General features: G+C 54.6%; 1 protein-coding gene across 10 annotated transcripts in view; it reads right to left on the reverse strand.

Moving 5' to 3' along the window:
- The window catches only part of NUMA1 (nuclear mitotic apparatus protein 1), a 68,435-nt gene that overhangs the window by 4,734 nt on the left and 49,732 nt on the right, over window positions 1-13,969 (reverse strand). For 9 of the 10 annotated variants that reach the window (XM_046685331.1, XM_046685323.1, XM_046685322.1 and 6 more), the window contains exons 7-19: window positions 13,516-13,603; window positions 12,081-12,201; window positions 11,372-11,529; window positions 10,963-11,080; window positions 10,733-10,850; window positions 10,234-10,374; window positions 9,249-9,371; window positions 5,709-9,107; window positions 5,200-5,241; window positions 3,648-3,716; window positions 1,541-1,651; window positions 1,246-1,464; window positions 968-1,125 (exon numbers count right to left, since the gene is read on the reverse strand). In XM_046685331.1, the coding sequence (XP_046541287.1) occupies window positions 968-1,125; window positions 1,246-1,464; window positions 1,541-1,651; window positions 3,648-3,716; window positions 5,200-5,241; window positions 5,709-9,107; window positions 9,249-9,371; window positions 10,234-10,374; window positions 10,733-10,850; window positions 10,963-11,080; window positions 11,372-11,529; window positions 12,081-12,201; window positions 13,516-13,603 (4,865 nt within the window). The remainder of the gene's footprint in view (window positions 1-967; window positions 1,126-1,245; window positions 1,465-1,540; window positions 1,652-3,647; window positions 3,717-5,199; window positions 5,242-5,708; window positions 9,108-9,248; window positions 9,372-10,233; window positions 10,375-10,732; window positions 10,851-10,962; window positions 11,081-11,371; window positions 11,530-12,080; window positions 12,202-13,515; window positions 13,604-13,969) is intronic. The other variant, XM_046685329.1, reaches the window with a different exon arrangement.

Raw genomic sequence — 13,969 nt, forward strand, 5'->3', positions numbered from 1 at the left:
ACTAAGCCCATCTAGCCTGTTCCTCCTCCTGTATCTCCTATTTCAGTTAATGGGAGCAGCTTCTACCCAGGCCCCCCAGCTATGAACATGGACGTAACCCTACTTTTTCCCTCTCCTGCCAAACCCAGTCGGCAAGTCTAACAGTTCTCCTAACCGCACCCACTCCACTCTCACATCCTTCCCCAGTCTGCCTCATCAACTCTCACCAAGATTTACAACAGCATCAGAGAGAGCACCAGTGTGGTGACAAGCAAGGACTCGAGCCAGACTGCCCGAGTTCAAGCCCAGCTCTTCCACCGTGGGACCTTGGGCGAGTGACTGCCTTTCTATGCCCCAGTTTCATGTTAAAAGAGAAAATTATAGGGCTGTTGAGGGATAAATGAATATCTTTCAAATGTTTATAACAATGTCTAGCAGGTGTAAGTGTTTGTTTAATAAAGACAAGAGATATGTTTCCAGTCTCAGTTTCTACACTGGTTCTCAGATGATAAGATGCAAATCTGACCACAGACTGCTCAATTTCAAACCCTTCCAAGGTCCCTCAATGCCTTTAGGCTCAGGTCTAAATGCCAGCCTCCTTCAACGGGCTGGCCCGCTGGGATCAGGGCCCGAGCCCTCCCAACCTCACTTTCCAGCCCAGCCAGGCTCTTTCTCAGCCTTTGCTCTTGCTGCTCTTCTCTGTCCACTGGGCACACTCCCACAGCTCCTTTCAAGACTCAGAGCAGAAATGACAGCATCCATGAAGCCTTTTCTGACCACTTGTTTCTTTTGACTCCTGCTGTGCCCTACACAAACATCTGGCATGATACATGTAATACTACTTCTTTATTCTTCTCCTCTAAGAATAAGCTTCCAGAGGGCAAAGGGACCACATCGTTTATCTCACAGCCCCAGTGCCCAGGATACAGCCTGATCAACAGTAGGCACTCATGGACAACAGACGGAGGGAGGCGGGATGACTCCTGACCTGGTAATAGTGAGTGGGGTCCCCTCCTCACAGCTCAGATCCAGGCTGTCAATACTCAAGTCCAGTTGAGGCTTAGCCTGGGGCTCCCGGCTCTTTAAGGCGTCAGTCGACACCTGGAACTTGCTTAGGTCCCGAAGCTGCTGGTCTGCGTGGGCAACCTGAGAAAGAGAGGGCCAGGGGAGAGTGTAGAGAAGCTTAAGGCAGGGGTGGCCTAGGAGAGGAGGGCACAAGGCTCCAATATGACAGGGGTGATGGAGTCTGTACAGCCAGATACTTACCTGTGCTTCCAGGCTGCGCACCTGGGCAGTAAGATGGCGGCAGGTCTGTTCAGCCTCCTTGGTCTTCAGCCCGGCCTGCTGCAGCTCACGGCTCAGCCGTTCGGCTTCAGCCCGCAGCTCCTTGTTTTCCTTCTGCAGCTGCTCCAGGCCCCGCAGCTGCTCCTGAAGCTCTTGGTTCTGCTGCTTCTTGGCATCATAATGGGTCTTGGCTTTCTCCATCTGTGTGGACAGACAGGGTGGGTGGTGAGGGTGGGACAGGAGGGAGGGCAGAGTGGGCCAGGTCTGGGCTCCTCACCTGCAGCTTGTAGTGCTCAGCTGCCTGCTCCTTCTGGCTCAACTGGACCTGCAGCTCATTCAGCTGGGCCTGGAGGCGTTGGGCCTCTTGCTGGCTCTCACCTCCCTGGGCCTGGAAAGCATGAGAAAGGCTGATCAGGGCGGCTGGTCTGGCTGCTCCACCCAACTCCACTGACCTGCCCTAACCTCTTGGCTCCATGGGTGTTTTCAGATTCCTGCATGTTCTCTCAAGACACACAAAAAATCCTTTTACCTCCCTCCCAACTCCAGCCTACTGGAACACCACACACCCATCAAGATCTCTGCAGGAACTTTCCTTGAGCAGCTAACGCTGCTTCTGGGAGAGCTGGGACACTCCTATCTTTGGTTTCTTTGAGACCAGGCACAAGCTGTCTCATTCTCTCTCCACAGTTACATAGTCCTTCTCTCCTGCAGGAAGGGAACTGATCCTCAGCAACCCAGTGTAGAGCACAGAGCTAGGCACTTGGCATGTGAGGTCTCTGAGGACACATGAACTCAATTCTCAAAACCACTCTGGGGGGCTCGCTGGGTGGCGCAGCGGTTAAGTGCACACGTTCCGCTTCGGCGACCTGGGGTTTGCAGGTTCGGATCCCAGGTGCGAGATGGCACCACTTGGCAAGCCAGGCTGTGGCAGGCATCCCACATATAAAGTAGAGGAAGATGGGCACAGATGTTAGCTCAGGGCCGATTTTCCTCAGCAAAAAGAGGAGGATTGGCAGATGTTAGCTCAGGGCTAATTTTCCTCAAAAAAATAAAAAATAGAAAACCACTCTGGGAAGTAACTTTATCTCCCTTCCAGAGATGAAGAAACCGCTCAGAGATTTAAGCAAATTGACCAATCATAGTGACTAAATAGCAGAGCAGGATCGGAACCTTGGTCCACCTGACTCCAAAGCCTGTGTGGGCTCATTTATGATGCTGGCACTGCCTCCTATCAGACTACAGACTCCTTGGCAGCAGGGCCTGTATCTGATCCTGTATCTGATCCCCTGTCCACCTGCGATGCCAGCAAGTTCTTAGTTTGCAGTAGACACTGGACAGGACCATCTGGCCTTACCTCTCCTACATCTCCTAGCACTGGAAAGGCCCCCAAAAGGAGCATAATAAGCATCTGTTTATCACCTAATCATGACATGGTGTGGAGTACACGGAAGTGAGCTGGGGAAATGAAGCTCTGAGCTCCCACTAACTCCTGTGACCCACCAGGGCTTCAGCGAGTCCGAGGGCCACTGGTGCCCAATTCCTTTGCCCCTAGGTAAAAGCTGTGGAGCCTAGAATGTCAAAAAATCAAATATTAAACCAAAGAAGGGGGCCAGCCCAGTGGCACAGCAGTTAAATTCGCATGTTCCGCTTCTCGGCGGCCCGGGGTTCGCCAGTTCGGATCCCAGGTGTGCACCGCTTGGCAAGCCATGTTGTGGCAGGCATCCCACATATAAAGTAGAGGAAGATGGGCACGGATGTTAGCTCAGGGCCAGTCTTCCTCAGCAAAAAGAGGAGGATTGGCAGCAGTTAGCTCAGGGCTAATCTTCCTCACAAAAAAATAAATAAAAAATAAAAAATAAATAAAATAAATAAAGCAAAGAAGGTGAAAGCATTAAGAATATTAAATTGCACTGTAATATTAAATGTCGTGACATTCTTCTTCCTTGAGGCCAGACTATCTACACCAGCGCTATCCAATAGAACTTTCTGCAATGATGGAAATATTCTGTACCTGCCCTGTCCAATATGATAGCCACTAGCCACACACAGCTATAGAGCATGGGAAACGTGGCTAGTGCGACTAAGGAACTGAATTTTTTATGAAGTTTGAATTTAAATTTAAATAATCACACATGGCTAGTGGCTACTGTAGTGGACAGCAAAGGTCAGGCATGCGAGCCACTCTAGTCTTCCCTTGAGAGTTCCCAGAAGGCACATGCAGGCACTCCTGAACCACAGGCAGGTCTCTTAAGGCTGCCAGGCCCCCAGGGTGCCCCTCCTCTGCCCCTACACCCATCGCAGCCCAAGGGCTTAGAGAGCACCTTCCCACCCCCATCCTCACTCTGAGGCAGGCAGAGGACAGGCCCATCCCCCAGCTGTCCCACCTTCAGCTTCTGCTGCTGCGCTTTGCTGGCCTGGTCGTGGTCAGCTAGCTTCTTACTCAGTTCTTCCACCTGGGGCAGGGGAGGGAACAGAAGAAGAGAAGACTCAGGAGGCCTTCCCCTGGATGTCCAGATAAATTACGGTGTCTCCCCAGACCAATCCCCAGGGTTCCTAAAAGAAACTCAGGTCTTTTCTCCGGCCTCCAACTAGGGAACAGCCTGCTGCCCAGGCTGGTTGGCAGGAACAGAGTAAGGTGACCCAACACCCAGGTGCTGCCATAGCCACCTGCCCATTCTTGCCTCCACCCCCAGCATGCAGAGCAGAGGCCTGCCCAATCCCTGCAGCCGCCAGATTCAGCAGAATTGACTATGGGGAGTTGACACCTCACCACCACCTTACTGCTGCCGTCATTCCCAGCCCCGATTTTTCCAGGTTGGGGAGAGGACCAAAGGACCCGGTCTATAACTCTAGCAGACATACTCAATGAATACCCATCCCTCCTCCTCCCAGAAACTGCCAAAGCAAAAGCCCACAGGTGCTCAGACCTCTTCCCAATATCCACAGGCCATTAGGGCCTGCACCAGCAGAGTAGCTGCTGTGGTTAGCATAGGAGCTCAGACTGCTGGAAGACAAGAGCAGGGGCCACACAGGTACTCAGAGCCCACCCTACTCCCACAGAGAGGAAGGGCAAAAGGAGGAAGGAGACAGGAGGGAACAACAGCCACAGCACCCCTGGCTCCTCCAGACATTCCGGGAGCTCAAGCATGATCGGCAAAGGCGAGGCAAGGGCTCCATTCCTGTTTGCCATTCGTTTTGATTGTCGCCGGTATCTCAGGCTCCTTGGTGATGGGATGAGAGAAGGGCCCAATTCCTCAGCAGGCCTGAGGTGAGTGGGGGGGGGGGGGGGGGCGGTGGAGAAAGGGTGCTAGGGCAGCATAGAGAGATCCTTGTGAGAGCGAGGCAGCCAGACCATGCCACCTCCTCTGGTGGAGGTTCCTCCTGCTCCTCTCCACCTTCGCCTCCCGGCTCCCAGACATCTCAATACTGCACTTGAAGTTAAAGCCGCACAGGGTGATGGGCAGACATCCTAAGCCCACAACCCTCCCTAACCTGTGAGGGCTGCCTTGCATATCACCTTTGTGGCTTCTGCGGGAAAGAAGGGGACTGTGTTAAACAAGGCCCAGTCATTCTGCTATTCCTCTAAGTACCCCAACTTGGAACAGGACTTGGAGGTTTGGGAATCCCAAGGACTGTCTGTCACTGGTTCCGATATGGGAAAGATGAAGCCTACCCTAGCCCTTGTCCCTGACAGGCAGATGAGAGAAAGGGCAGAAGGGTGGAGAGGCCGACCTGGGATGGGTGGGATGAGGCCTGAGAGAGGGCCCAGCACACTGCACTCCTGGGCAGCCTGGGCCTGGATTCCACGGCTTGACCCTGCCCCCTTCACAAACAGTTTGCAACAGGACCTGGCGAAGGCAAGCTGCAGCCGGGGTCATGCATCAAAACTGGTCACCGCTTAAGCAGCCAGCATTTATCGAGGACCCCAGGCATTACCTGCTTAGTTTGCTCTCTCTGAAATACCTCTAGCTGCTCCACCTGTGCATGGGGGAGGAGCAATGGAGACAGTGAGAGGAGGGCCAGAGGCACTGGCCCTGCTGCCAGGCTGACCTCGCTGAGGCTCTGATACTTTCTCCCAAGGAACTGGACTTCCAGTAATTAAAACAAGGCCAGTTTGGCTCATTCTGGTCCCCAGTGGCTCATGGGGCCTGCACTACAGGTGTGCCTGCTCACCACAGTGTGCCTCCAGAATGGGCTGATGTCCTTCATGGCTTGTCTCTCCAGGGACAAAGTCTTCAGGGAAAGGGAGGCTACTGATATTTTCTTTAGGACAATAAGGGGCAACGGACTTGAACTCTGCTAGCCACCTCTCTTCTGCCACCCAGTGAATGAGGGGAGACGAGACACTGTAATGCGGAAGCCAGAGGCCCTGGAATACAGAGGGAACAACGTGCCCTCTCTCTCAGGTCTGATCTTTGGGGGCATGGTTGAGCCAGGCACCTTACCTGGGCACTGAGTTTCTGCCTCTCTTCCTGGAACCGCTGCCTCTCCTCCAGGACCTTGACCTTGGCACCCTCATACTTGGCAGTCACCACCTCCAGCTCCCGAGCAGTGCTCTGTGCTTCCCGCTGCATCTCAGCCAGACGGGTCTCAGCGTCAGCACGCACAGCTGCCAGTTCTTGGCCATACTTCTCCCGGGCCTGGTCCAGCTCCACTTCCAGAAACTGCCGGCCGAGGCTGGCTCTCTCACCCAGCCCCCGGTTCTCCTCCGCCAGCAGGCCATGAGCCTTCTTCAGCATGCTCAGCTGCTCTGCGTAGCTGGCCTTCTCTGCGCGTAGCTGCTGGGCTGCTCGCTCTTGCTCTGCTACCTTCTGCCGCAGGGGCACCAGCTCCCCCAGCTCCCGCTGGGCCCGCATCAGCTCTGCCCGCAGCCCTCCCGCTGCCTGCTTGCTTTGCTCCAGCTCCTCACGATGGCGTTTCTCAGCAGCTGCCTGCTCAGCCTGCAGCTGCTGGCACAGGTGCTTAGCAGGCAGCAACTCACTCACCAGGGCCTGTGTGCTGGTGTGCTCGAGCTGCAGGGCAGAGAGGGCCTGCTCCTTCTGGAAGAACTTCTCCTGCCATGCCTTCAATTCTTGGCCCAGCTCCTCCGCTCGCTCTGCCTGCGAGGCCAGCTCCTGCCGCAGGCTCTCTGAAGCTACCCGCTGTTTCTCTGCCTCTTCCCGGAGGGTCTGGACCTCCTCCCGCAGAGCAGAACTGCGTTCCGCAGCTCTGGCACTGTTGCTGGCTGTCTCTGCCTGGAGCAGGCGCAGCCTCTCTTCCAGCTTCTGGCTCTTCTCTGACTCAGCTATAACCAGCCGCTTCAACTCCTTGCTCTCGCCCTCCTTCTCTAGGACCTGGCGATTCAGGATGGACACCTCCTCCTCCAAGCTGCTGATGAGACTGTTCTTTCTCTCAGCCTCCTGCTCGCCCCGGGCCACCTGGGCCTTCCACTCATCCTCAGCTTTGCTATGGTCTTGGGCCTTGGTGCGGAGGGTGGCCAGCTCCCTTTGGGCTGAAGCTAAGGTGTCCTGACTGCGCCCCAGCTCCTGGGCCTTCTCCTCCAACTGGACCCGCAAAGTCTCCAAAGCACCGGCCTGCTCAGCGCGGGAGGTGCGCTCAGACTCTAGGCTGCGCTCCAGGCTGGAGGCTTTCTCCTGATGCTCCCGGCACTGCTGCTTCAGCTTGCTCACCTCTGCCTGTAGATCCCCCAGCTCAGGGCCTTTCCGCTCAGTCTTTCCAGCAGCCTTAGACTGGGCCCCTGACCCAGAAACGTCTTCTCCACTGGTCGTCCCTAGAGACTGTTGGCACTCCTCCTCTTTCTTGGCCAGCTGTTTCTTCAGTCGCTCCACAGTTTGCTGAAGCTCCCTCAGCTCTGTTCTCTGGGTTGCCTCCTGCCCACGAAGCTTGGCCAACTCCTGGTCTCTCCCTTCCTTTTCCATCAGGGCATGGGCCAGTGCCTCTTGTAGGCTAGCAAATTCCACACGCTGCTCATTGAGGGCATTCTGCAGCCGCATCTCAAGCTCTGCCTTGGCTGCCTTCTCCAGGGCAAGATCGGCTTGGGCCCGGCCCCGCTCCTGGGTCAGCCGCGCCACCTCCCTCTCCTGCTGCCCACGCTCCTCCTGCTGCTGTCCCTGGCTCTCCATCAGCGCAGCCCGCAGCCTCTCCAGCTCACTGCCCATTTGCTCTGCCTCACGCTCCATGGCCTGCAGCGCAGCCTGCGTGCTACAGAACGGGCGTCCTTGCTGCTCTTCCAGCCACTCTGACTCTCTGTCTCCTGCCCTCGGGGGTTCCTTGAGTAGCTCACTGGAGGCTGTTTCCTGCTGCTCACCTGCCTTGCGCACCAAGGCCTCCAGGCGGGCCACCTCCTTGCTGGTGGCAGCCATCTTCTCCTGCAGAGTGGAAAGGTCATCTGCAAGCTTCTGGGCCCTGACCTCCTTCTCCTGGACCTGCTGGAGGGCTCTGGCCAGGTTGGCATGGAGCTGTGCTAGCTCACTCTGCTGCCGGCCTATCTGGAGCTCGCTGTGGGCCTCTATCCCTGCCACCTTCTCCTTTGCCTCCTGCAGTTCTTGGCGGGCCTTCTCACATTCCTCCTTCAGGGTCATCAGCTGTTCCTGGAACATGGCACCATACTGTGCTTCCTCTTGCTGGCTATCCTCATACCGCTCACGCCAGGTGGCCACCTCCTTGGCAAGCTGCTCACACTCACTCTCAGCCTCACGTTGGGAGGCTATGGCCTCTGCCAGCTCTCGCCGCAAGGCTTCCATCTCGGCCTGATGGGCCTCCCCAAGCTGCTGTAATCGGGCCTCCAGCCCCTTGCGCCCAGCCTTCTCTTCGTCCAGCTCCTTCCGTTCCTGCTTATGCTGCTCCACCAGGCTCCGGATCTCTGCCTCAAGCTCAGAGATACAACGCTGCTGCTCTTCCAGGGTGTCTGTGGCCTTGCGCTTCTCCTCTTCAAGGCTGCCTTTGGTGATCTTCAAGGACTCCTCAAGGGCCTGGACCTGCTCCTGGAGCTGGCCCTTCTCCTGGGCCACCCTTTCTCTCTCGGTTGCCTTTTGCTGTTCAGACCTCAGCTGGGCCTTTAGCTCTGCCACCTGGGCCTGGGTTTCACACTGCTCCTGGTGGGCTGCCTCAACACGGGCATGGAGTTCCTCAACCTTTTGGCTCAGCTCTGCCTTCTCCCGCTGGGCCTGTGTCACTGAGGTCTGGGCACTGTCCCGGGCTTCACTGGCAGCCTGAAGTTGCTGTTGCAGGACCTCTAGCTTGGTAGCCTTCTCTTTCTCCAATGCCTCTAGCTGCTGGAGGGCTGAGTCCCTCTCCCTTAAGGAGACCTCCTGCTCCTCAGCAGCAGTGGCCAGTTGCTGGGCATGGTCACGCCTGGTTGCCTCCCACTCCTTGGTGGCTTCCTCCAACTGCTGCTCCTTCTGCTTTAGGCTGCTGCTCAGCTGCTCCACCTGGTGGCGCAGGCCCTGGGAGGCCTGTTCTTGCTGCTGGAGGGTCTGTGCTAGTTGGGCCTGCTCCTTTTTGGCCTGCTGCTTCAGGTCAGCCAGTTCTTGATCCTGCTGCTGGAGGGTGGAATTAAGGGTGGTGAGCTCAGAGGTCAACGTGGCCACCTGAGCAGACAACTGAGCCCCCTGAGCCTGGGAGGCCTGCTCCAGTTCTTCCTTGGCCTGGCTAAGGCTGGACAGGGAGCCCTGCAGCTCGGCAATCAGGCCAGCAAGCTGCTGCTTTTCTTCTTCAAAGTGGCCCCGCTCAGCAAGCAGCTTGGCTTCCCGCTGGCCCCGCTCCGTCTCCAGTGCCTCCACCCTGGCTTGGAGCTGGGTGTTGTTTGCAGCAAGAGTGGCTGCTTCTTGCTTCAGGGTTTCCAGCTGATGAGATAAAGAGACAAATGGGGATCAGCATGACTCCTCACGTCACCACAGCCCTTCCGAAAACTGAGGATTGCCAGGAATCCGAACGTGGCAAACATGGGTCCACACCAACCCAGCACAGCTCCTGTGCATTCCTACCTGCAAGACATCACCCAGCACCTCGCCCTTCTCCCGGGGTGGGTTCTCCCGCAGCCGGGCCAAATGTTCTTCCAGCTGTGAAAGTTTTCCCTGAAGGATTTCATTCTTCTCTTCAAGGCATTTCTGAGAGTAAACCAGAGCCCCGTGTGAACAGAGGTGGAAAAGGCACTGAATTACCACACGAGCCCTCATGAACATCCACAAAACACAGTACCTTATCAACTTGTTACCAAGATCTGCTTTTGCCCTCACCTAGAGAAAAACTCTCAGAAACCATGGACCTGGGACCATGAGGGACCTGACTTTCTAGCCCTAGTTCCAGGGCTAAACTAAGTCACATGACCTGCTAATTCCTTCTCCAAGGCTGCTCCCTGTCTGGGCATCAATAGCAGAAGCAGCAGCCAGCACAGCACCTCCCTGGTCTCTGCCCGGCAATGTTCCCTAAGCACCCACTGGGCCAGGCACTGTTCCTCACTTAGGTTCTAGTCCACCCAACAGATCTGGGAGGCAGCTATTACTATCCCTCTTTTACACAACGAGAATCTGAAGCTCAGATGTTAAGTGACTTGCCCCAGGGTTACATGGTTAATAAGTGACAGAGTTGGGTTCTTAATAATAGCAATAATAATAACAGCAACTAATCCACTGAGAGGTTACTTTGCACCAAACAATGTGTTAAGTGCTTTATATGCATTATCTTACAATGGTTGATGAGGCCTCTGCTTGTTCTTTTTCTCATTTTAGGCAAAGGATGCTTAGAGAGAAAGAGGTCAAGGAACTTGCCCAAGATCCACACCTTGTAAACAGCAGAGACAGGACTCAAAGGAGTATTGAATGTAAGCCCACAATCTTTCTATTACAGCACACTATCAACGCTTGAAGAGAAGTCAGCTTAATTCCCATAGGCCCCAAAGAATAGAGTGGTAAATCAGCTTTCAACATGTGGTCAAGACTGTGGCCCTGGCTCCCCAAAGCAGAGAGTTACCTTGTCCTGCAGGGCTGTGCTGAGCTCCTTTTCGAGATGGGCCTGCTTCTCCACCCACTCCTGAGTGGCCCTGCTGTGCTCCTCTGTCAGTTCGTTGAGGGCACCCTGTAGTTGCTGTAGGTGACTGGCAAACTCCCGCAGCTGAGACAGACAAGTGGGGATCCCCATCAGCCAGGGTCAGAACTGGCAACACCACTGCCATCTGCTCCCTGAACTCCAGGGCTTGATGCCTCTGATCCTCCTTCCAAGCCTCATCAAACCAATCACAGCTAATCACATCTCTAATTCAGGGCTACAACTCAAAGTTTAGGGCCACAAGCCAGTCTCTGGCAGCAGCCAATTATGGGACGAGGAAAGGGGCAAAGTGTGCAGGTCTCTGGAGAGACTGACGCACAGGACAGGTGCCAGGACATTCTTCTCAACTCTCTCTTGGGGAATCTTCTAGACCAACCCAGCCCCAAGGAGCCTCCATGCAGGGAACAGACCCCCCAACACTCACCTTAAAGGAAAGGTCCCCATTCTCCTCAGAAAGCTGGTTAATTTTGCGATCCATCTGGCTCTTCTCTGTCTTCAGGTCCTGGCACTGCTTCAGGGTTTCATGGAGCCGCATGGTGAGGCTGCAAGGGAAGAAAGCAGCGAAGAGAGAGTGTAGCCACCCAACCTCCATGGGTGCAAGGCAGGACGGGGAGCTGGGGAGGATGGTGGGGAGGAAGGTGGGGAGAATCACACCTCTCATTTTTGCCTCGGAGCTCCTCAAGCTCCCTGGACTCCAGTGGGCTGGCCGCCTGCTTCTCATTCAGTAGAGCCAGGCGGTCAATGCGCTGCTGCATCATGGCGATCTGTGCATCTGCCCCAGAGCAGGGGCAAGAGGGGAGGAGAGTCAGCACTGAACTAAGGGGAAGAGGGAGAGGGAGGAGGAGGCATCCAATCTAAGGGAAAGGGAACATGGTGGTGAGGACAGAACGAGCCTCCAGGAGGTGGGCCTGACAGGCCCAGGGCTGAGCTCTAAGCTCCAGGGCCAGCAGAGAGGACAACGTGGGAGGCAGAGGGGCCATTCCTCAGACAAGCCAGAACTTCCCTGGAGGAAAATCCTGAATGCTGCCCATTCACACAATCTGCCAGTGTGCCAGGCACCCACCCTTCTCAGTGAGGAGCTTGCGGTTCTCAGCCAACTCCATCTCCAGCTCATCTCTATTATTTCTCTCATCTGCAAGCTGCTTCTTCAGCCGTCTCATCTGGAATTGTGGGGTCTGCAGGATGTCGCCCATAGGGGAGGCTGGAGAACCTGAGAGGAAGCTGAGGAAGGAGACGGCTCAGATGCCATGGTCAGAGCCTGAGATGTGACGGCTGAAGTGACCAGCAATAGGCAGGGATGGGGGAGCAGGGCTCTGTGGATGTGAGCACTGGCTGGGAGGCCCAAACACCTAATTTCTGTTTGCAGTGCTACCTCATGCCTCACGACATGACCTTGAGAAAACTTTTCTTCTCCTTTCTCCAAGTCTTAATTTCTTTGTCCAAAAACGGGGGGGGGGGGGGGGGAGGGGGGGGGTACATCTTGCTTGCTTCTGCAAAGCTGCGCTGAGAGAAAAGACTTCAGTGTAATCTCCAAGGAAGAAAAGCATTTCACAAACAGGGAACAGCCTTTGAGAGAGGCCTTCTGCCCAAGACAGATCCCAACCAATTCCCCCAATTAGTACTGGGGCAAGTGAGGACATCTAAGATCTACAGAATATTCCAAATACTCTCTAACGATGTGAGGGGCTGCTCAACAGCTCAGCCTCTAGGATGTGGGGTTTGGAGGACTAGATGCTGAGGCCCCGTCCCAGGAGAAGAGGCCCAGCACATACTTGTTCCCACTGGAAGAGGCAACCTTCTGCAGCTCTAGGAAGCGAACCTCCCTCTTGGCCTGGTGGCTGGGTGGGGAGAGCTCTTCAGAGATGGTGCTGGAACAGGTGGAAGGGACAGAAGCTGAGGGGAAGGAGCAGACAAACAAACCACAGAGAGGTTAGTAAGAGAGTCAACAGATTTGCATCTTTATGCAATTTGAGAACTTACCTTAGTGGGAGTGAATCCAGACACTTATATGTAAGCCACAGAGGGAAGCCACTGGGCAGAGTCTGAAACCTGGTATCTGGGTTATCCAGGTCAGTGTCCCTAAGCCAAATCAAGCAAAGGGCTTCCATTTCCACAGATCATCGGTGCTCAAGGAGAGAGCACAGTGGACTGAGGGTATCCACCATGCTCAGAGATGGAACCAAGTGCTCATGCTTTTCTCTCAAACCAACATTGCAGAGACAGCTTGGGAGCCAGAGCAGGATCTCCCCTCACCGCCGTGACCTCTCAGGTCAGAGCCACCAGCCTCTTTTCTGAACTCCTCCATTCTGAAATCTTGCACTGCCAACACGACCTCTTTCTCAATACCTTCTCTTCCCTTGGTTCCCAGGAGCACTTTTGCATGGTTCTCCTACCTCTAAACACCCACTCTTAGTCTCCCTCATCTGCTCCTCCCTCCTCCAACCATCTGCTAAGCCCCCAGAGTTCTGATGGGGCCTCCGTGCTCTGCCCACAGTGCCCACGACTTCAATGGCCATCCATACACTGACTTGCAAACCCATTACCTGGCCCAGAGCCCTCTCTTGCATTCTAGACTCACATTTCCAACACCTCCGTCTGAAGGGCTCATGAGGAACCTGAATATGAGGAACATCAAATTCAGCAGGTGGAAGAGAATTTGCCGAGTCCCACATCTTACATCCTATAATCATTAGATGGCCTCTTCCTGAGGTGACGGGCAGAGCTATCACTCTTCCCATTGTACTTCCAACAGGACAACTGGTAGATTCAGTACCTCTCTGTTCTAGCACTTATTCTTACCATACTTACTGGTTATGTATCTGCCTTCCCTCCTAGAACACAAGCTTCATGTGGAGAAAAATATTTTTTAAGACTGTATATTCCCAGCTTCTAAGCCTAGGGTAATGATTGCTTAAAAAATAAAAAACAAGAAAAGTATGTGTGTGGGGTGATCAAGGAGAATCTAACAGCAGACATGATCACTTATTAATGTCTTGCTTAGCTGCTGCCAGGCAGCAAGGAGGAAGTCCACAGGAACTGAGATGATGGCAACATGGCCCAAAAAGTCAACCTACTCCATTATACACACTTTTCCTGAGCACCAACTCTGCGCCTTATGTGGGGCCAGAAACAATCTCCCACGGCACTTCTTGACAACTCAGGATCCTAGCAGTCTCCAGCTCTGAGAGGAGTGTGGACCCTACTTACCTTTCTGTAAGAATTTTTCTAGGTCCTCATTCAGGTTTAGCCCATCCTCATGGTCCAGCACAAATTTGAGAATGATGGCTAACTCAGCCTGGGCCACAGAGAGAGAAAGAGCATCACTTAGGTGTTGGGAAGGCCTGAATGGATGGAGGGTGCCACCCTGGAAGTCCCAAGAGCCTGCTGGAGCCCACTCTTGTTCTCAGAGCCGGAAGACCCACGGTCCAGCTGAGAACATTCTACTAGAGATGTGTTCACCCCACTTGCCCCTGCGCTCTGTCCTTCCCTAAAGATGCACTGGGAGTCAGAGTTCCTAACTGACTTCACTCCTGACCACAAGAGAAGAGAACAGGCAAGGAAAGTAATGCAGACAGAAAGCTTTATACAGAACTATGTTGGCCTCTTCCAGCTGACCCTCAGGGTTCTTCTTTGAGTGAGAACACGTCTGGGGCTCATCCAA

The sequence above is a fragment of the Equus quagga genome, chromosome 14 (genome assembly GCF_021613505.1).
Source record: "Equus quagga isolate Etosha38 chromosome 14, UCLA_HA_Equagga_1.0, whole genome shotgun sequence".
NCBI lineage: Eukaryota > Metazoa > Chordata > Mammalia > Perissodactyla > Equidae > Equus > Equus quagga.